Raw genomic sequence first — 23,206 nt, 5'->3', positions numbered from 1 at the left:
CCGGCAGTGCCTTGCCCGGTCCTCCGAGTCCGTCCCTTTCCCGTGTGTATGAACGGGGCCCTGTCTGTGCCGCGGTTCGTCGGTTCATTGAGGCAGGGCACGGTGGCCTCGGGGCTGAGCGCGGCCCTGGGCCTGGCGGCCGCGTCCCTGATGCCTGGGGAGTGTTGAGCTTTTCAGGGGCGGGGGTTACAGCTGTGGGCCAGCACCTCCGGGTGGATGAGAGTAATGCCCAGCTGAGGACATTAGAGTGCTCTCACTTGCATGTTTGTTAGTATAACCCAACTGTCAGCTGTTTGTTTTTTTTTTAAGATTCCTTCATGCTCCCAAACTTCAGAGGACCTTATTTTCTTCAGAAGTGCTTGTTTATATACCAGCTACCCTGATCTCTATTTTGCTTCCTGTGTATTTTTGCCTGTTCTGTGAGAAAATTATGGGCTTTTTTTTTTTTTTCTTGCAAATTCCTTTGCACAGAACAATGGATCATGAGGGGAAAAACTGTGTTTCTGCAGAAGTATCTGATACATTGGAATCAATTTCTTTTCTGAACATAGCGGGTAAACCTTCACCTATGGAGTCAACAGTATTGCCTAGTACAGAGGAACAGGAGGTGTGGACTGGTTTTGTAATATGTCTTCTGATTATGTTTCTTTTTTTAAGCTCTAATTCTGGCAAATATTTCTTTGGTAAGAACTGCTGTACTCCCCTGCCCCCAAGGTGTGTTTGATTCTTCTGCTTACTTCTCATTGCTTACAAATAGATCATATCCAGTAGCAAATGCAGATGGTCAATGCTACATGATGTGTTGTGCTAAGATTTTGCAAAGGAAGTAAAGGACTTTAGTAATTGCACTTTGAATGTAATGCGACTGTACCATTCTTTTTAGTAAGATAAAAAAGGGTATAGATCACAGAATCACAGAATGTTAGGGATTGGAAGGGACCTCGAAAGATCATCTAGTCCAATCCCCCTGCCGGAGCAGGATTACCTAGACCATATCACACAGGAACGCGTCCAGGCGGGTTTTGAATGTCTCCAGAGAAGGAGACTCCACAACCTCTCTGGGCAGCCTGTTCCAGTGTTCGGTCACCCTCACCATAAAGAAGTTTTTCCTCATATTTATGTGGAACCTCCTGTGTTCCAGCTTGCACCCATATAGATCCTTGTTGAGAGCTTTGTTAGGTGCTTGGAAATAAAAATCTGTAATGCTGTACTGCAGTACACTTTTGAAGATAGTATAGCCATCTCTGCTTTTTCAGAATGGTAGGTTTCCTGATTGACTTCCCTCAGGTGACTTAATTTTGTATGATTAGTGGAGTGCTAGTCATGGGAGGGCTGTGGAGAACTCTGGTAAATCCATCTGCCGAATGAACAAGTTGCCGAAGTAGAGACTTTGAAGCTCTGTGAGAAAGGAAGGGATGCTGGGATCCCTCCAAAAATCTTCATGCTATTATCGCTTCACCTGGATGGGGAGACTTTTGTGTAATGGTGCAGGATGGAAAAGCGCACCTTAGCAACTGGGAACTGTTTCATGGTTGTGTGAGGAAGATGAGGGTCTAGTGCTTGGATGGTGGTAATGAAGCAATGTCTTGAGGCTAGGAACATGTCATCCTGTTAACTGAATGTGCTCCATACAAAATGGAAGTGCAGTACTATGGAGCAGCTGTTAGAAAATACAGCTTGAATTCAATACAGAGGGAGACCAGAAGGTGGAAGCAGTGAAGTTTATGCCTCCGATAGCGTGCTCTTTTTAAATCAAAATATTGGCTTTGTCATAAAGAACACTAGTGGCGGGTGGGGTGTGTGGGTGTCAACGAAAGGGTTACTTAAGGACATTAGGAGTAAAGAAGCAAATGAAGCGTAGGGTCTGAACTTCACAAGGAAGGAGAAAGTGAGGCAGTAAGATAAAATAGGGAATACTGCATCAGAGATGTATGCTGATATGATTTGGGGGTGTTCTGTTTAAAAAGTGGCCATTGTAACTGTATTGTTTCTAATGAATAGGCATATCAACCTTTGAAAGTCTTCTTGAGAGTGAGGCCCTTTTCTATAACAGAGCTTGAAAACCACGAATCTCAGGTTAGTTGTAGAATTAAGAAATAAGTTTTTCTTCTCCCCCAAAGAACACCTAGCATTGTAAGCTGGGATTTCTTTATAAAAGTCATATACTGCTTCCACATAGAATTAGTGGACACCTGGATAAACATGATTTTTTTTAATCACAAATTTAGTAATTTGGCATGGTACAGACATGCCTTCTGTAGCTCTGCAAAATTCCACTGGTACGTTATTTAAAAGTTGGTGTCACTCTTGGACTCTGTGCAGTGCTCAAGAAACAAAGGAGTTTCATGGAAGAGATTATGCAATTCTAGGAGTAATTCAGGTATCTGACCCTTGAGTTCTTTGGAATGCCTGAATAGTCTACTACCTCGTTCCGGTGACTTGCTGCTCATCCTGTCAAATTTTTCTATAACATCTACAGTTTATACTATCAGATTCAGATGCTTCAGTGTTTTATACACACATAGATATGCAGATGCAAACACACAGAAATACTCCTCCCTCCTCCATGCCCCGCCTCCGTTTTGAACACTGATGCAAAAATTCATTTAGCTGTCCTTGGATGACAAGGTCTCTGCAGCGTATCTCTCAGCCCTCCTCTTTGTGGGCCCTCACAGGTTCTCTGGTAGACCTCTTGTTCCTGACCTGTTTGGAGAAAGATTTAATATTAGTTCTGATTTGTTGCTTGCGATTCACTTTTGTAAAAATGTATTCTTACATTTCATCTGCCAGAGTTGGAACCTTTGGGTTTTTTTTCCCCCCTCACCTTCCATCACCTTTCGTTAGGCAGTTCTTGTTGAGTAGTATGCACTGCCACAGTGCTTCCAGTTTGGTGTCATTCGGCAATCTGAGCTGGCTGTAAGGGTAAACTGATTTACAAAATCAAATTAAGAGTTGTTTATCTCATTCATCTTTGGAGTGGGAAATTTCTGACTACCTGACCATTAGTGAAACTACTTGTTCTTAAGAGCAAGGAGGGAGGGGAAAAAAAAGTAACTGCTGATGTTTGTAGTAGACTTTTTTTAAAGCTCTTGTCTTCATGTAGTTCATGATGTAATAGTTGATCTTCCAACATACTAGCTGTATAACCTATTTTGCATGGTATGAAGGCTTTTTCCTCAGCCCCCCAAAACTATGAATGCTTAAAAGATCTTTGATGTTTTCTACTCTCTTAACCATCACCTGAATCTGTGAGGAAGATGCTTGATAACAAATGAAAAAAAAAAACAAAAAACAAACCAACCAAACAAAAAGCCCTTTCCATCTCTATAATCAATGAGAGATCAACTTAAGTTTTAGGTCCTTTTTTCCTTACTGCCATGCATAATTTTCAGGAAAATATCTTTGTTCCAAATATGTAACAAGAAAAGAAAAAAGTAGAACCCAAGCCCTATTTCTTATAGCTGTAGACTGGTGCTTTAAACAGAGACAATCAACAGGTTAACTGGTCTGTTGTTGCTTATACAGATAATGATTTATGCAAGTAAAGCTTAAGAGCTCTGAATGAAATTCTGTACTCTTGATACAATTGCCGATGATTTTCCGGAGTCACCCACTGGAGAGCAGGAAGTTGTGTTCTTCAGATATAAACAATGTGTACAGTGCCAGAAATGGTCCCACTCCTGCCAACTTATCTCCGTGTGTAGCTGGGAGGGACAAGAAGAGTGACGTGTTACCAGCTGGATTCCAGCTCTGCTGATCTGACTACTTCAAGGCCTCAACTCATGAGCATCTGAGGCTGGTGGCAGCTGATGGCATGCGCTGCAGATGTTGGATTCTTCTGTAGCTCTCTAGGATTTAGTACATCTGCCTTGCATTCCTGTCCCTGGCAATGTGGGAGGAATGTTAATGAGTACATGGATTTAGACCCTGGCACAGTGAGCAAGTGATTGGTCTAATTTCAGTATCCAGCTGCTTAGAGCTTCTATACCAGTTGATAAACAGGCTTGTTTATTGAGACTCCTAGGAAGAGCAGTACTTCTGATGTACATGCTACACGTGGGTTATTAGTCTTACCAACTCTGGCCAGCCTCTGAACATAAATGTCAGATATAGTTACAATCAGTCCTTGCAGCTGATGCTTCAAGACCCTGTTAAGCTATACTGGTAGTTCAGTTTGTATTTTGGTAGCCTGTCTGGTGTAAAATAAATAAATTTTCCTGTGATACTGCATTCTACATTTAGCTAGGTAGTGAATGGTAGCTAATTGTATTTCACCTTTACTTAACTGAGAAATAGCAATCAAATTACTCTGGAAACTAATTCAGTTTCTTTCATTGCTAATAACACCATCTATCAATCAAAGGATAATGCTTCAAACGTTTTTTACTTTATGCTGGTCATAGCTTGTTTCACACTGAAAATGATTGAAGTTCAAAACCAGTAAATTTCTATATAGCTTTGTTTTCATAGCTGTATAGGGTACTGCGAGCCACAATCACAAAATACCAGGGTTTAGAAAGTTTAAAAAAAAAAAAAAAAGTTGCTGGAAGGAATCCTAGAAAATTTTTAAACCTCCACACGATTGCCTTAACTTTGTCTGCACTCTGGCTTTCATGTGAAGTGGCTATCTCTGTAGGTGTTACACATCTTGAGAGATTATATGTAAGTTTTGCAATTGTTCATAGCTCTGGTAAATAGATGAAAACACTAGTTTAAGGGTGGTGGTTGGTTTTTTTTTTTTAAATAGCTTTCTTTCTAAATAATTTTGTGTGGTGGTATGGTTTACCTTGTTGTGTTTTTTGAGGGTTGTGTAACTATTGAAGATCCCCAGACAGTAATTCTTAATGCACCCAAAGAGTCTTCTGCAATGAAAAACAGTGAAAGAGGGATTGGTCATTCTGTGCACAAGTTCACCTTTTCTCAGGTAGGCAAAGTTTGTCCTAATTTTTAGTTATAGTTTGTTTTTTTTCCCCCACGGTAATGATAAAAATTGAATTTTCTGCTGTATCATGCAATTTGATTTTTCTTTGACTTACATGTGGTGGTACTTGCCTTAAAAAGACCGTACTGCTTATTATTCACTCTTAGGTTGTCAAAAAAAGCTGTATTACAATGGAGGTGCCTGTTAGATGAGACGAGGAAGCTTCTTTGGCAGCTCTGTGGTTTTCTTTGGTTAGATGCTTCTTGTAGGCACAAACTTAACAGTGGTTCTGCTATTCCTGCAGATGCCCTTGTCTGGGAAGTGTTACAGGAAGTCACCTGTTTAAAGGGACTTATGTAAGCATGTGTTTAGGGACTTACTTTTGAAAGAATAGCGGCCTAACTGCTTAAACCTTCTATACTGGAAGTAAGTTTCTTAACTCTGTTGCCTACTGCAAGAACTTCTGTTCTTACAGTATCAAAATATAAACAGCTCCAGGCATTGAGTCATTTAGACCATTGTAATGCTGATCTTCTCATTAGTTGTGGGTGACCGGTACAGAGTGAGGAGAGAGTTGTGCATCACCAGCAGAGCTCTTGAAAGTATCCCCTAAACAGTGTGTGCTCAGTAGAATTCTGAGCAGTTTATTTTAGGAGTAGGAAAATATTCAAAAATAAGTGCAAGTCTGAGTGCCTCTCAGAATTAAGCAGGCATCCTATGAGAACCCAACAGAAAACACTGAATCAGAAGGGCAAGACGGAAAACAAAGCTGGTATCTCCTACTCAGCTTGCTCTGAAAAACTAGTCACTGTTAATCAGTGGTTAATGTTTTGATATATCAAACTTCTTTGTGCCATTTATCACTCCTTTTTTTTTTTCTTTCTCGTCTCTCTTTTTTTTCCTCCTTCAAGGTCTTTGGACCAGAAACTACTCAGACTGAATTTTTTGAAGGCTCAATGAAAGAGATAGTAAGAGCATATATTAATGGAGTGAATGGACTGGTGTTTACTTATGGGGTTACAAATGCAGGCAAGACATTCACTATCCAAGGTATAAAATGTTTGCCAAAATGCATATATAACAACCAAGTTAAAATCCAATGAGTAGTGTGTATGAATGTCTACATTTTTTTTGTTATTTTTAAGGAACTTCAAAAGATTTTGGTATTTTACCTCGCTCCCTTGATGTGATTTTTAACCACATAAGGGGAAGACATTACCTGAAGATGAACTTCAAACCATATTTGAGCAACGATGTTAAGAAACTAGAAGATGCACAAGTTAAGCAAGAAGAAGCCATAAAAACTGCTATTCTTGCATCACTGAAAGAGGTCAGTGACCACATACTGCCTTGTTACTGAATGAAGCTTCTTAAAAACTTCCTGTCTAACAGACTATCTTTAATAAAAATCTCTGTTTATTGATTCTTTAGATTTATCTAAATCTACAGTATGGCTACTTGGTGAACCTTGTAATAGTAAGGCAACTGGCTGTTTTTGGAGCTCAGGGTAAACTGGAAGAACTTTCTGCAGCAGGCAGCACACAGTTTACACAAAAAACATTGCAAAGCCTGGATTTTCGTAGAGGAGCAGTTCTGACACTGGGATGACACTAGCCCTTGAAAAGCCTCTGAGAGCTGACCTATCTAAAACCTGCTTCTTGTCAAGTGAATCTTCTTTTGTGTCAGGCTGGATCTCTGGGCAGTTGCTTGAATTCCAGTACTAGGTCAGGAGAGATGATGGCAATATCTTAGCAGGGGCAGTGAAGAAAGCAGAAGAGTCCCTTTTGGTGGAAGACAGTCTTAAGGCAGATTAAAAAGTTGATAAACCTGTGATTAATGTAATGTCGTAAAGAAACTTTTCTGATACAGCAAGTGAAGTGAGATGCTACAAAATTAATTTCCTAAAAGAATTATAGCCTGCTTCAGAGGATTGTATGTATCTAATTCCAGTCTCTGAAGATTGTAGGTAGAATAGAGGAGCCTTTACTGTGGCAGCCTCCTGTTGTCATTATCTAGTCATATCTGTTTCCAATGTAAGAAATGGGTTTTACCAGGAAATGGGCACACTTGTGTGTGTGACTGTTCTATACTTCTAAGCCCAATTGCAAATTGTCACAAGATATCTGGCTTTTTTTTTTTTTTCCTTATGTTCAGAACATTTTTAACCTGAACTGTGAGCCTACTGCATTTTGGGATTATAATTCAAAGCTACTCAATAAATTCTGGGAAGTATAGAAGTAATGATTGACTGGGTTTTCTTTTTTTCTGTGGTCTTTAATACCAATGTTGTTAAAGTAATCTGGTTATCTCTGAAAGAATATCCTTCTATGAATCAAATTCATATGTAAAGTTCCACTCTAAATTCTATTGCTTAATTTAAACTCTGCAAACCAAACTTCGTTTAGTCTGAGTCTGGTTAACTTTTAAGGAAAGACCTCAGACGAAAAATCTAAAAGATGCTAAATATTGCGTATTTATTTTGAGAGTGTCTTAAAAGCTCACTCGCACTGTGTGTATGTATGTGCAGGGGGTGAGGGTCTTAAAGAAAAATTGAGATGGTCAGGAGAAGAGTAGGTAAATATTTTTAAAAACTTTATGGAATGTACAAACTTGCAAGAAGGAACAAGCAGGAGCTCAAGGTCTAGAACAGGAGGTCAAATATCTTATTTTGAAGATAACTCTATACTTTACAAATATTCCTTTCTGTTAAATCACAGTCTGACTTTATTAATAGTTTAGTTACTGAATGTTGCAGTAGGTGATCTAGATGCTGATGCACTACAGTGAAAAGCAAGCAAGACTGCACCATCAGGAAGGAAAGGTAAAAATGCATCTAGAAAATAATACATGACAAGACCTTGGTTATGTGTTACAATGCTTCCATAGTGAAAGCTCAGCTATCCCCAGTACTGAAGCTGTGCTTCTCGATAGCTTGTGAATAGCATCACTGTTCGGATGTTCACTCAAGGTTGTAATCTGAGAGCAGATACGGTTGGGTGGGCTTGGTTTTGATTTACGTGGATTTCTGTAGGCCCTTTTCCCAGGCTCAGTTTACATGTCATGCAGAAAGAGCCTCCTGTTCCTTTCATTCTCTCAGTTTAAACTGCTCTGAGTTACTGCAATACCCTTGTATTTAATGTTCTGCGTTTATGTTCTCTATACACTACTGCTGCAAAACCTCTTGCTTGGCATGGTTCACACCTTCTCTTTCCTTCCCTTTACTTGTTCTATTCACTGGGTTAAATATTGTTTTTTACTGCATTAAAAGCTGCTTTACTTGCATTCCTATTCCCACCTGTTCTTGTATTTGCTATTAAATATCAGCTCCAGTCGCTGGCAAACAATGTCAGTTCCTGTTCTCACTTGTTTTCAGGCAGTCACCTTCATGTTCTTTTCTCTTATGATTTGAAGAGCAGTATAGCAACATAGCTAATTCACTCAATTTTGTTGTAATATCTTTATAAAAACTTACCGTGTGCACAAGTACTTGTGGTACTGGGTTTTTTTACATTACATTACATTTTTGACATGCATAGATATGCCATGTGTGTCAGTCCCTTATCCTGCTTTAGAATTCTTCTTTGTACTTTACAAACAGAAGGAATAGAATCCATGCTTGTGGTTATACTTGTAACTACTCAAGCAACATAAACGTATAGACAGCGCAGTCTTTTCAAAATCACAGAATCACAGAATCAACAAGGTTGGAAGAGACCTCTGGGATTATCAAGTCCAACCTTTGACCTAACACCACTGTGTCAAATAGACCATGGCACTAAATGCCACATCTAGTCTTTTCTTAAACACCTCCAGGGATGTTGACTCCACCACCTCCCTGGGCAGCCCATTCCAATGCCTAATAACCCTTTCTGTGAAGAAATTTTTCCTAATGTCTAACCTGAACCTCCCCTGGCGATGCCCTCTAGTCCTGTTGCTGGTTGCCTGGGAGAAGAGGCCGACCCCCACCTCACTACAGCCTCTTTTCAGGTAGTTGTAGAGAGCGATAAGGTCTCCCCTCAGCCTCCTTTTCTCCAGACTAAACAATCCCCGTTTCCTCAGCTGCTCCTCATAGGACATATCCTCCAGACCCTTCACCAGCTTTGTTGCCCTCCTCTGGACTCGCTCTAGCACCTCAATGTCTTTCTTGAAGTGAGGGGCCCAGAACTGGACACAGTACTCGAGGTGTAGCCTCACCAGTGCCGAGTACAGGGGGACAATTACTTCCCTAGTCCTGCTGGCCACACTATTCCTGATACACACCAGGATGCCATTGGCCTGCTTGGCCACCTGGGCACACTGCTGGCTTATGTTCAGCTGGCTGTCCACCAATACCCCCAGGTCCTTTTCCACCGGGCCACTTTCCAACTACTCTTCCCCCAGCCTGTAGCACTGTATGGGGTTGTTGTGACCAAAGTGTAGGACCCAGCACTTGGCCTTGTTGAACTTCATACCATTGGTCTCAGCTCATCTGTCTAACCTGTCCATATCCCTCTGCAGAGCCTTCTTACCCTCAGGCACATCAACACTCCCACCTAACTTAGTGTTGTCTGCGAATTTACTGAGGGTGCACTGAATACCCTCATCCCGATCATCAATAAAGATTTTAAACAGGACTGGGCAATAAATGACAACAAAATCATATGCTATTTATCTTTAAAATGGAAGATCTGAAAGTCTGGCTCCATACTTTTCTGTTTGTAAAAATTCTGTTTTGAATATACCAAGTGAGTAACACAGGCATCAGTAGACAATCCATAACAAACTTAGCACTGCATTCTAATAGCTACAACATTAAGGTTTACTTCTTTGAATCTGTTCCCCTCTTCTACTGTAGGATGACCCTCTGTCAGGATTGGGTTTTGGTAAATTAGAGTGAATGGCCTAATGAAAATGTATATCAGTGTATAAAATATGGGGAGGGAGGTGGTATGTGGAGATGTTGGATTCTCTAAATGGTGGGAGTTGCTACTTCATTACACCAGTTTTCCTAGCGGTAATTTGAAGCCTATGCTCTGACAAGTCTTGGCAGGTTTTTAAATAGTTTTGTTGATGTAAAGGAATTCAGCAAATGCGTGTACTGAAAGAAACTGTGCTGTTATCTATACAGGATTTTTAATGGCCTTTTAATTCAGTCTGAATTAAACCAGCATAGACTGTTGGTTTATCAGATCTTTAAGTCATTTATGAAGCTATTATTTCACTCTGTCTGAGCTCTTAACATAAATTTGACTCAAACTCTCACAGACCTGGCACAAGCCTGTGATTTGCAAAAGTGATGGGCAACAAGCAAGTAAATTAGGAATCTCTGCTGCTTTACTCTCTGTTGCCCACCACCCTGCCATATGCCCCTGAAAGAAACTTACTTCTCCAGTCCTTTTGGTTGACTGAAACACTGTTCAGATTTGTCCAGTAGTTCATAAAGGCATTACAAACTGCTGTCACAGTCTAGCAGAGGGTCTTGGTTCTCCCAGAAGTGTAAAGCAGTTCTACTATGTTAGCAGCAATTGGCCTCCAAAACAGGTTGCTGGGAGTAGCAGAGAGCAATAATTCTTGAGAGGGAAAGAGCATTTATTGATTTTTAGTTTGGTATTGTTAAAAACATTTCATTTGCCACCAGAGTAAGGGGGGCTTAACAATACTACTTCAATATTTAAATCTTAAATACTGGAATTACTGTCATTTTTTACTTCTGTTATTCTCATAGTCCATTCATGTGGATGTAACGGTCTCTTATTTTCTCAAGGAGACAGAAAGCATCTCAAATACTGTTACAAATCTGTGTGATGCGGAGTTGGCTTCTTCCAACTGTACTTTGAAAAGTCTTCCTTCTGATTCCCTAGGTAAAATAAAGTGGAAAATTTTTGTGGAAAAATAAAAGAATAGAAATTTAGGAATATAAGTGGGTAACTATTGGTGGATTTTAAAATCTCTGTACTATACCACAAAGTAAATATATATAGTTTTTAACCAAATTTTAAAGGCTCAACTCTGGAGAAAAAGTAAAAATATAAAAATATTTTGATAGCTTTGTGCCTTTTGGGGGAAGGGAGAGGCTTAGTTTTGCAAAACTAATGTATAAGCTGCTGGAAGCTTGTGGTAGAGGGGGGCAATAGCTTAGAACTTGAGCATATTCTGGTTACAGGTGGCTGCTGAGAAGTTTGAACGTTCTTGGGTAAACTCAAAGTTATACAATACTGTGTATCTCATTGTACAACACAGATATATACAAGCTTCCTCCTTTTAGAAGGCTCTATATACTGCAATTAAAATTTATCAATGAGTTGTTTGATCGTTGAACTCTTTCTCTGTTTTGGGTTAGAGAACAACTTTGTTCCACTTGACATATATAGGACTAATATACACCAAAGAACACAAGCATCTGTGTGGATTTCCTTTTGTGAAATTTATAATGAATATGTGTATGACCTACTAAATGTATTATCTACATCAAAAACTCAGAAGCGCAGAGTCTTAAGAATTTGTGAGGATCAAGGAGGAAATTCTTATATTAAAGGTAATAATACTGTTCTATAATCTTGGCAGTTTCACAGAATTTCTTTGATGATCAGAAGTGTATGTAAAAGGTCTCTTTTCACAGACTTAAAGTGGATTAACATTCAGAGCACTGAAGAAGCCCGCAAAATACTAAAAATAGGAAACAAGAACCGAAGCTTTGCTTGTACTAGAATGAATGAGCAATCAAGTAGGAGGTTTGTTCCTCTAATTATAAGCATACTCTGTCTCTTTTCTTTTAAGGGGAGGGAGGAGAGGAAGGGAGGAGAAGACTTTAGAATATGTTTGAAATGAGCCACTCTTCAATAATAGCTTAAGACTTTCCTTGATTATTCTGGTTTTATCATGAAATTCTTTCTGGAAGAAAGCTAGGAGAGGCCCTATGACTTTAATAGTAGCTGGACTTGGGTTGCTATTCATGGCTTTGGACAACAAAAAAGATCAAATCACATTTATTTTTGAGTGCCGACAGGGCTATACATCTTGGCAAATGCTATTGGTGCTGAGCGGGAATGGCTGTGTTGAGGATATTGAAGGAAAAGCTGGATAATTCTTCATCACTTCATTCTTGGAAACCTGGAGTCTATCAGTAGGGACTGTAGGAAGGAATGAGTCATGCAGTACCTTTCAGTGCTCCTAGATTATCTAGATGTTTTTAGATTGCTGTGTTCTAGCTGAGTTAAGTGAACTGGCTTGTTCATTCTTCAGGACAGCTTGTAGGCTTCATGTGATATTTTTCCCTCTCCTGTATTGAAAGAAATGGCAAGTCACAAAAAGCAACTTTTATTGCTGCTTTTTGCTGCTGAATGAATGCATTATGAAGGTAACTAATACAAATTAGTGAATGAATTCTTGTTCTTTCTTCAGCACCGTGCTTTCTGTAGCATACAAATTTTACTTTGCTTTAGTGACTGCTTAATTTTCATAATTGTGATTATTAAAAAGAACTTCTTTCCATTCCAGTCACAGTATATTTTCAGTCAGGCTACTAAGGCTAACTGATGAACATCAGCCACGTGTTCTTGGAGTTTCAGAGTAAGTGAATGCTTCAGCTGATCAGCAGAATGTAAATATTTTAGAAAAGTTGATAAGGTGTAAGCATGCTAAACTGGTGAACTTTCTTTTAATAAACAAATCCCCTGAGAGCTGAGAAGGAAATCAGAACTCCACTGGCTGCATAAAACTGACTGGGAACCTGATAGGGACAGGCATAGAAATGTTTCCTCATCTCTTTTATTCTGTTAAGGTTTGGCTGAAGGAACCTGTTAAAACTCTGTCAGTAGTACATAAATTGAGGGAAATATATGTATATTGTCTTACATAATGGGGAGGTGGGGACAGAGTAGTACTATGTAATACCACACTATATATTCCGGTAATGCTTCTGTAGTATAGCCCCACTATGCAAAACTGTTTCAGAAATTCCTCTTGTCTTGTCTGGAAGTGCTTACTTTAGTATTGCAACAAAGTTTGGGTTCCTAAACTGAATTCTTTATGTAAGAATGCCTACAAAGTTTTAAATGAACGCTACAAGCAGACTTTGCATGTGCTGAATAGACTCTTAGGAGCAACAATCTTGTTCAAGTGTCTTTACGTACAATGGGAAGATAGATAAGTTAGTGATGTTATCCTAAACACCTTGCATAGTGCCTTCTGGACAAAACATCATTAAAGTACAACTTATTCTGTTATCTAGGTAGGCTGAAATGAGTCACTCATTTACCTTTAGACGCATAAAGAAATAAAAAGACATGCAGTTCTATTTTCATACTGTTTAGAAACAAGTTTATATGTGTGTTCTGGATAATTCTTTCATGTAGGTTGTCTTTCTGTGACTTGGCTGGATCAGAGAGGTGTAATAAAACACAAGCCTTTGGAGACAGACTAAAAGAAGCAGGAAATATTAATAATTCTCTTCATATCCTGGGAAAATGCATTGCAGCATTGAAGCAAAATCAAAATCCAAAGTAAGTGACAAGTTTTGGGTTGAAAACCTAAGCGTCCCTTTATGTTTCTGTGAGGGGTTTGCATGGTCAGAGGAAAATTGACATCTACAAAATCTTTTAAGCCTTCTTTATTACAGATGTCACTGGAATACCTGAAATGAACATTCTTTCTCTAAAACTGTTGTTTGTGGAGAATAAAAAAGGGCAATTAGCAGCAAATTACCAAGCTTTTTTTAATGTGTGTGTATGAGCAATACACTTTGGGTACAGAGCTCCCATTTTGTCCTCTTCCCTTCCACCTCCAAATTATACAGGTAGATTCATCATACATCGGACAGATGTCCTGTACTTAGCTTTTGGCTTGTTCCAATATCTGCTTTGTAACACTAGGGAACTGTGATGCAGATACTATACTACTTTTACTTTTAAATACTACAATTCATTGAAGAGCTTATGAAGAAAGACCTTGCTCTTCTATGTGACATAGCTTAGGCTTAAATATGAGCACCCTACTGAATCCATTTCCTGAAAGAGAGAAACGGAATTAAGCTTTGTTACAGTATCACACAATTTTACAGTCTTTTTTGTTTCACAATTTTATTATTCTTCTCTCCATGAGGATGAAACCAAGCTATATTCCATTCAGAGAGAGCAAATTGACTCGTCTGTTTCAGCCATTCTTTTGTGGCAAAGGCAAAGCTTGTATGATTGTAAACATTAATCAGCATGCTTCCATGTATGATGAAACACTACATGTAATGAAATTTTCAGCTATAGCCAAACAGGTAAGAGTGCACCTACTTTCTCTGCTATTCTGCCTTCTCTGTTGCTATTGGTTTGTGAAATGATCAGGTTGTATGGACTTGAGTGTGATTAGGACTTTTGATGCATCATATTAATTCTTCTGCATGTGCCTTCCCTTTAAAAGGCCACCAGTAGTCTTGCCCATCCTCAAACTTATTTGTGGTAAGAAGTTAAGATAGCTGCAGCTGTCTGTGACTTGTTCAGTTCTACACTGCAGACATTCTGTCTAAAAAGTAGTCAGGGCACTTGCGGATATGACTGGTTATACCATATATCTGAGCAAATGCAAGATTTCAATTCAAGCTTTTGGTGAATTGTTTAACGTGTGTGCAGTTAAGCATCTGTTGCACAAGATGACAATTGTTTAAAATTTCTTGGACAGCTAGCGGCGGTAGTAAAATTAGTAGCCTCTTATTTTGTAGTCTGAATGAGGTCTCTTATGCCTGCATTGCTCCTATTTGGCTAAGTGCAAGTAATGAATAGCAAACAAAAAGGAAAGACTTTTTTTGTAAGTTAAGACTTGAAGGTAGTGTGTCCTTCTTCTCTGAAGGCAAAAACTCCTCTGCTAAATCTACATGCTTTCATGCTTCCTGCTAGCTCTGCTTGTGAACCTCCCATTAAATTCAGCACTTGGGGTTGATGTTTGCTCTGAAGTTCATTCAGCTTCCCTGGAAGCTGCTTCTTTCAGGGGGTGGGATGGTGGGCTCTACAGTGTTTCCTGGCAGAAATAAGGTCCATTTCTAGTCTGGAACCATGGATTAGCTCTGACACATTCCAAGTCTATAATGGCATGTCTAATATGATCTCAGATTTTTCTAATTCTGTTCAGCTGCAACTTTCGTCATAAGATAAGAGCGTGCACTGGGGAGACAAGCTTCTCTGATATGTTGTCCTATGACATACGTAGTTAAAAACTTTATGTAGTTAGTATGAATTGCTGAATCCTGGTCACAGTGTTTCAGGAAGGAGCAAATGTTTTAGCGATTTGCTGCTTTTTATTAACTTTCCAGGAAACAACACCAAAACTTTATATTTTAGGGGGAGAGAAAACAACTTTCTAGACAAGAATATGAAGTTTGTTAGTAGGTAATCTTTCCTATTCTCACTTTTTTTAGGGTAATGAAGTCATATTCATATTGATAGATGTTTTTGTCTGCTAAAAGACATGTACAATTTCGTTAATGTTCTTTTAATCATTTAATATAGTGTAAATACAACAATGCATTCATGCCACTCCTTCCTAGTATTCTGATATCTGCAATATTGACAGTATTGGTATATCAGTGCATTCAACTCTGGATTTTCCAGGTAATCCAGACAATGCTACCCAAAAGTTTTGGTTATTTTCCACCCAAGCTAGTTGGAGGCAATGGCAAACCTATCGTGCGCTTTGATGCTAACACATCTGTAGATGATTTTCCTGACAGTACTGAAACGTCCGCAGAAGAGGAAGTGGACATCACCATTCTGAGTCATGAGGTAGATACACATCTACTCAAAATTGTACCCAAGAAAGCTATTGTTATTAGTTGTGATATTAGAATCTTTTACCATAAGAGATGTGCTGGAAGCTGTGTCAAATGAGAACTGTAAGCTTCTGCTCAGTCTCAGGCAGACCGAAACTTGAAGTGGTCTAGTTCTGAGGGAACAAGTGTAGTTGTGGAAGGCCGCCTGCAGCTTTCTAGTTAGGTCAAGTGCTAAATTTGGAATTCAACTGATTGCTCAATGAGAAGACTAAGGAAGCAGTATGTGTGTTTAAAACAACATTATTTAGTCATTTGTGCTCTTTTGGGAACAACAGGAACAAGTTAAGATGCAGCGTTTTAAAAACAAAGCTGTAAAATCTAATAGCAATGAACTGTAAAAATCAAATAGGCTTTATGCTAAATGGTTGTACAAATTAATATTTAAATGCCAAAATAGTAGTAAACTTTTTGATAGCAGAAACCATCAAGATGATGGAGAAAGGTTGCTTTTGCAGTAGAAATTCATGTTTGAAAATATTTACCCTTTGGTGCAGCCCCCCTGAAAACACAGGCTTATAGAAATGCCTTTGCTGGATGGCTGGCTGTCTGAATATTTAATTTGACATGCATATAAATATGTGTTTCTAGCTTGTTTTCTGAACTGAAATATGTTAAATTTAGGATCTCTTGAAAACTGCAGAGAACCTAAAGGAGAAGCTAGTTGCAGAAAGGCAAAGTAAACTCCTCCTGGAGGTGAAGATACGTAGAGAGATGGCAGAAGCAATGTTCCGACAGCTGTTGGAAACGGAGGAAACCTGGAGGCAAGTCATATTGCAGTCCTCTTCAAGACTGAAAGGATTCCACATATATAAATGCATACATTTAAACACATAAACATAAGTATGTATATACATATATGTGTATGCAAGACATACATACTCATGTTATTTAGAGAAGTTAGGGCTGAACAGTTTCAAAGCTTCTGATGAAAAGGGAAAAAGGAACATTAAAATAAACTTATACATATCAGCCTCTTCCCATGTACAATGAAAAAGTAATGCTGATTTCTGTTGACTTTTCTCTGTTTGATTTGTAATTACTGGAGATTGTCCTGACTTGTTATTACTGTTTAGCAGATGTGGAAGACTGTTACAGGTACCCCACTGAGGCTTGTGATTGTTCCAAAACTTACACTTGGTCATGTTAATATGCATGTATGTGCTTAAGGTAGTTTAAATTGTATGTCTTTGAGGTTTCCTGGATTCTTGGTCCTGGATGACTTATGAACCATTGTTAGCTTACTATCTTATAAACTACTGTGGCTGCCTGCACTGATGTTACTAATTTGGTTTTTTTTTTCAAGTGTGTCCAGATTGCTCAAGCTGAATTAACTTCCTCTTAACTCTTCTCAACGTCAGTTTCCTGCTGTTTGAATTGCTAACAGAGACTAACCCCAAGTTCAGTTGCCAGCTGAACACACTATGGTTTAACACCTGCACTGACTTTAAAATTGTTTATGTGCCTTTGGCCAAAACACGTGAAACTGCAGTGGTGCTTTTTTCTCTGTTGAGGTGATGTTCTGTGTCACTGCTGGGGCACTTTTTAAAATTGTGGCAAGAGTAATGTGTAATGTATTGAAATAATAAGGCAAAGTGAATTTGGCGTATGTCTTTAATGGAAAAAAAAAACCAAAACAAAACAAAACACCAACAATGTGAAGGACACCTCCCGGAAATATGCTTCAAATAGCAAGTCTAATTGGGTGTAGTAATACCTATCGCTACATGTTGGTGGATTTTTTTTGTAAAACTTTTGTTTAACAGATCTTAAATATGTGTTCTTCTATAGCACTTTTCTTAGTATATGCCAAGTAGAAGTTATGCCTTGTTGCAAGTCTGTAGGATCATTGAGAATAAAAAGGAGAAAAGGGAGAAGAGTACTGCTTGGTCTCTTAGCTTCACAATTTGTGATTAGATTATTAACTTTAATATTGCCAGTTGAACACATAGTCAAATTTTAGTAGCTGGAATGCTAATATATTAAATAAAACTAACATGTTCTCCTCAGCAACCGCTTGGAAGATATGAAAGACAGTTATGAAGAAAAACTGGAGAGCAAATTTGAAATGTATAAAGAGGCCATCAAGAAACATGCATATATGTGTGCGATGGAACAAATTGAAGACCATTATGTTCCCATAGAAGAATTTTTAGCTGAACAAGAGAAAGTTGAGGTATGACTTGACTGCAGTTAAAAAATGTATGCTAGCCTTTTAACTGTAAATTTTGCTTTTTCTTAACAGAATCATTCAGGAATCCTAAGTGTAATAACTAGCAGTTCAGTCTAGCTGTTCTGGTGTCCAATGCTAACCATAAGGATAGAGTTGTCTTCTGTCTAACACTACCTGTCGTGTATACCTAAACTTCCTGATCTTTGAGGGCACACTTCAAATAAATCCAAGTCATCTTTGTCTCTGTAGTGCAATGATTGGAACACCTAGGGGGATGGTGTAGACAGCAGTCTGGCTTTGTGGAGATCCTTGGGATTGTAGGGTGTAGAGTAAAAAGCTAGTCTGAGAGGGCTCGTGGAGAATTTAGTATAGGGGTAGCTATTTGAACTATAATGGATCTCTGCTCTGAAGGTCTAGAGGGAGGATAAGAAACTGTGATGAGAAATTGAACTTTATGCAGGAGAGAACTTAATCTCCTGAATGTACTTATACCTAGAACTGCTCAGAGTTGGCATCAGTAAGTTGCTATTTCTTCTGCAACTGAGCCATGTTAGCCATGTGCAACTCTATTAGCATTACTTCTAGCCTCTGCACAGATAGCTGAGCATATCCAGGCAACAGATGAGACCTGTGGGTCTCAGTCTTTTCAGATGGTCTGTAGCGGAAGAATAGAACAACCAGAGGTGCTTTCTCACTGCACTCTCCTCTGCAGGAACTAATAAGATATCTCACTCCACTGGTAGGCCGGTTCCTTTCAAGACATGAGGGAAGTGTGTTTCTGTTGTAGATTGTGATATATAAACATTTCTGCTTTTACAGCTCTCCATTCAGGTGCTGACAAGCACCACTCTTGTGTAATGACCTCTTTTTTTCCAGCTCCTTCACACTTGTCTCTTTTCCCCACTTAGACTCTGTTTTTAGGTTCACTTAAGCCCTAGCTATACACTATGTTGGGGTAGAGGAAAAGTGTTTTAATAGTGCTCTCTGTGTTTGTAGCTGCCTCTTACACTGGCCACAGGCTGCATAAGGGAAGATTCAAAGAACAAGATGGTCTTGGTAGCAAGTCAGATAAGAAACTGATTAAAGCCCTAAGATGTGAATGTCTTAATTGACAAGGAAGAGTACAGCATGAAATCTGAGCAGGCAGCTTCAGGGAACCAGAATTAGATTAATAACTTTTCTTGATGGTGACACTTGTTTGATTTCTCACTCTGAAATACCACCCTAGCAATCTGACAGGTACTGAGATTGAGATTAAAACTTAGTTCTATGAAATATGTTGTTCTGTATTTAGCAAGGTAACTGGCAACAGTGTTTAACACAGATGCACTAAAGTTTCCTTTCTGCCATATGGTTTCTTTTAATACAGTTTGGAAATCTTCAGACTGGAAGAGTTGACTCCTGTGTAAAGTAACTTATTCCTAGAAGGTCTCGTGATCTGAGTCTTACTCTTTACTGTGATTTCTCAACCATAACCATCGCAACTTCCACCTGAAATGATTTTAAAACTGCATGTACATGTGTATTATAATCGAAGGACGTGCAGTAGTGCATCAGGTTAAGCAGAAATTTAGACAAATTCTACCATGTGCCCTTCTTTTTTCAGGATAGAGAGAGTAAAATACTGCAATTGGAAAGGCAACTTGATGAACAGTCAGGGAGGCTATTGGCTCTGGGAAGTCCGAATTCAGATATACTGACTACTGAAAATAACATGGAACTAGGTAGGAATCTAGTCTGGATATTCAACGTTCAATTTACTTTTGGTATTGTGTATAAACAAGCAAACTTTTCTTTTGCCTATAGATCTTATGAACAAGATGATGAAGAGAGCCAATGAAGGACTGCAGAAACAATGCAAAGAGAAAGAAGAGGTAGCTCTTGCTTAGTAGTTAACAAATCTGGAGATAATGGTCCTAAACTCTGTCATGGTTCAACGTTTAAAGTTCTGCACTGTAGACAAAAGCATGAAGATTCCTGCAAATAGGCGTCAAGTTTACAGAAAAGCCCTTGCCCAATTGTGGATGACTTTTGCCAGAGGTTGGCCGTGCTCTGGCTTTACTCTAGTTTGTAAAGGCATCTCCTACTATAATAAGTCACATGGTGAACATGGTGCGAGTTGGAAGTAGGGAAGTATATATAGCCTTGTATTGGAAATTGTTGTAAACATTGCTGCCATGGCCTCAGTGCTTTCCTTCCTGAAGTGCTGCCTGCTCATGCACAGGGGAACAGTTACAGAATCTGGTAACTGTTTAGATCTAGAGCCAAAACAGTGCCTTAAACCAGTCTTTTGTGTAAGGACTAAACTCCACTATCCCATTGAACTTATGTAAAGGGTAATGTCTCTGTTGTTCAGACAAACAAGATCTCTATGTTCTGAATAGCATATAGAGGTGGAAATTATGAGCTTCAGGCTGTGATATGGAAAACAAATACTAATTATTTTTAGGTATGCATTTTTAGTCTATAACTTGAATGAACTTCTTATAAGGCTACAGTTAGTTTCCCTTGTTTAAAGAGGACGGGGAGGAGGGAAGAGACAAGCCTTGCTCATTTCACTAATAACAAATAGGAGTAGTGGTTGGAGAAATAGTTCCAGCTGGTTCTAATAAACCATGTAAACAGAAAGTGAACTTAAATCCCTTTCTATTGAGAAAGTGTACTCCAAAAATAATTTTTTCCTTACCAAGTTTAATGTCTCGTGTTATGGCCCTGGCCTTTGTTTTCCACTCCTGTTCTTGAGAGCTCTACATGATTTTCCATTTCCTATGTCAATTTCAAATTTTGATGCTAGAAAGAAAGTTTGGCTTCTATGCTTGATATGGGGATACAGTATTGATTGGTTTGTGTGGCTAGAAAGTGTTAGAATGATGGGATTGCTGCCTGGCGATAACTGAAGTCAGAGCAGTTTAAAGCAGTTGGTTCCATCAGTGCCCTTCTGCTGCTTTGCCTTACATATCTGTGCATGTGTGATGAGCAATTCACTGCTTTTTTTCTTCCCGTTCAGCCATTTTTTTAACAACCTAGATATTTTCCCTCCAACCTTGTAGAAGTAAATTAATGATATAACATTAGTTTTGCTGGTTCAGAGTTCTCTTCCCTCTCAGGACTCAATCCATCAATATTCCCATCAGAAAGGTGAGGTCTTCTGTTGTAACTGTGCTCCAGTTCCTTGTATGAATAGTGTTAATGAGACAAGAGCTGTCTTTTTAACTACCCTTACTGAAAAGGAGCAGACTGTTACAGAAGTAGCTTAGTCTGTGCTGCTGTTCTGTGATTGACAGGTCTGTGTAAATCTAGTAGCTTCAGCACAATAGCCCTTGAATGCTCCAGCTGTATTTTATCACAAGAAATGATGGGTTGGGACATAGGAGGCTGAGTGAAACAGACTTCATCTTCATTGCTTTGATCTTGCCGTTTGCACTGTTCAATATTAATCAGAAATGCTTACAGTATCTGTATGAGTTCTAGTCATAAACAAAATTAACGTAAAACATGCTTTCTTGAACTTTGGTGTGTATGGATTTTATTTTCAGCTTATAAAATCTCTGAAGTTTAAAATACAGAAATTAAATGAAACCCTACTAGAAGCTAATGAAGGCTACAGAAAAATGGCAGAAGAGAACAGTCAACTGAAGCATACAATCATGCTCAAGGTTTGTCAACAGTTTAAAAGCAACTTTAATATGGACTGTATCTATAGTTGTACTGGATGTTTCTGCATCTTTGTACATGTAAAAACACCATGAAGTCTTATTAATTTGTTTTGATGTTAGCATTTTTTCCATCCCTAACTTCCTGAATTATGAGCTCAGAGCCCTTGTGTTTCACTCCTTGACTTTGTATCTTATAAGACAAGACTCATTTTTCAGTTTAAGTGACAGACTTTGTCAATAGGATAACTATGTGCTGACAGCTCTTGCTAATCTAAAGATGCCACAAATTATTGTCAAGCAAAGAAAATGCTACTCAGAACTCTAGTCATGAAGTGTTTTGTTGAGGGCAAGCAAGCTGTTAGTGTACAAATGTTAGTGCAACAGGACTAAGGATCTATGGCTTTAAAGCTATACTGACACTCCTGCAGAGGTGGCCAAGATGGATAAGAGAGATAAGGAGGTAAACTACTTAATAATGAAATAGAAGAAATCTTTCCTTCAAAAGCAGGGACTTCATAAAGTTGATGGCATCTGAGGTCAGATATCGACTAGATTCCTAAATAAAAAAAAAGTTAAAAGTTTGAACTCTTAACACTTTGCATCTATGCCTCATTTGTAATCTGAAGCAAGGCAAGTATAAGCCTGTTTAGTGATGGGGGTTTTTTTTGAACATTAAATTACCTTCTACATGCATCTTAGTCTAAGTCTGAGACTGAAAATTATTCATCTTGAACTTTGTTTCTTAATTGGTTCTAAGACTTAGGAAGGTGACTTTTTGTTAACCACAAGGATTAGAGAGCATCTGTAATTACAGACTGTATTCTGCCCACTCAAAGCATTTATTCAGTCCTGGTTAGCAGACTTATGACTATGATAAGAGGTTTGATTTTGACCAGTTTTGCTTTCAGTAATTTCAGATTAAGACAGGAAAGCCTTCTTTATTTGATTCCTAGAACAACAGCAATTCTTTGCATAGTGTGGCTAAGCATTTTTGCATCAGCTTCTTAGTCAGACTTTGTCTCTAACTAGATCTGATGGCTCTGTAGTATGCTGTTCTCTAAGTTACATAGAATTAATTGATAAGAAATGGGTACTGAATGGCCATTTGGTATAGTAATAACAAGGGAGTTTACTGGTATAGTAAAATAATCTGAAACGGAAAATTAACTACATGAAAAAGACCTTGGAGTGTTCACATACCTAACAGCCTTATCCTCATAGGATCAAGAAATGAGTAATCTTCACAACTGGGCTAAACGTGTTCTTGAGCTTGAAGAAACAGTGTCTTCCCTGCAAAAAGAACTTGATGAACAGAAAAAGCATTTCTCTACAGAGGAGCCAAAACAACAAAAACCCAGGAGAGGTTTGTTGGCTAACCTGAAATCCACAGTAGCAGCCACTGCTAGTACGCCTCTTGGAAAAGCCTGGGGGAAGTATGAAGATGCTTCATCCTCTTCAAGAAAACAAGTACTGTTGGCTCATAAAGCAAAAGAATAATATTTGATTAATCTAAATGTGCAATTACTGGGCTTCTTTATCCATCTTAAACTGCTGGTAGCTTTTTCTCACTCTTAGATGCCATCTTCACTGTCATGTTAACTGACAGAAAAATGTTTAATACAGAACTTTTTTAATTGAATCAGGGTTGAATTTAGAGCTATGTAAGTATA

General features: G+C 38.6%; 1 protein-coding gene across 1 annotated transcript; it reads left to right on the top strand.

Moving 5' to 3' along the window:
• Window positions 1-475: 475 nt before the first annotated feature.
• On the top strand, window positions 476-23,033 carry LOC137661459 (kinesin-like protein KIF20A). Its single transcript, XM_068397002.1, has 18 exons — window positions 476-607; window positions 2,002-2,076; window positions 4,805-4,924; window positions 5,833-5,971; window positions 6,067-6,251; window positions 10,665-10,761; window positions 11,241-11,435; window positions 11,520-11,631; window positions 12,398-12,469; window positions 13,255-13,401; window positions 14,000-14,165; window positions 15,493-15,663; window positions 16,332-16,471; window positions 17,718-17,883; window positions 19,487-19,604; window positions 19,687-19,754; window positions 21,417-21,536; window positions 22,758-23,033. Exons 1-18 carry the CDS (start codon window positions 476-478, stop codon window positions 23,031-23,033), a joined length of 2,499 nt encoding a protein of 832 aa, XP_068253103.1.
• Window positions 23,034-23,206: the final 173 nt, after the last annotated feature.

The sequence above is a fragment of the Nyctibius grandis genome, chromosome 3 (genome assembly GCF_013368605.1).
Source record: "Nyctibius grandis isolate bNycGra1 chromosome 3, bNycGra1.pri, whole genome shotgun sequence".
Taxonomy (NCBI): domain Eukaryota; kingdom Metazoa; phylum Chordata; class Aves; order Nyctibiiformes; family Nyctibiidae; genus Nyctibius; species Nyctibius grandis.
The sequence above is the reverse complement of the archived record's forward strand: the minus strand, read 5'-3'. Positions and strand labels throughout refer to the sequence as shown.

Coding starts and splice junctions, on each gene's coding strand:
- LOC137661459 (XM_068397002.1), top strand. CDS start 476: ATGGATCATGAGGGGAAAAACTGTGTTTCTGCAGAAGTATCTGATACA. Junction 11,632..12,397: donor AATGAGCAATCAAGTAGGAG/GTTTGTTCCTCT, acceptor TTTCCATTCCAG/TCACAGTATATTTTCAGTCA. Junction 12,470..13,254: donor CGTGTTCTTGGAGTTTCAGA/GTAAGTGAATGC, acceptor TCTTTCATGTAG/GTTGTCTTTCTGTGACTTGG.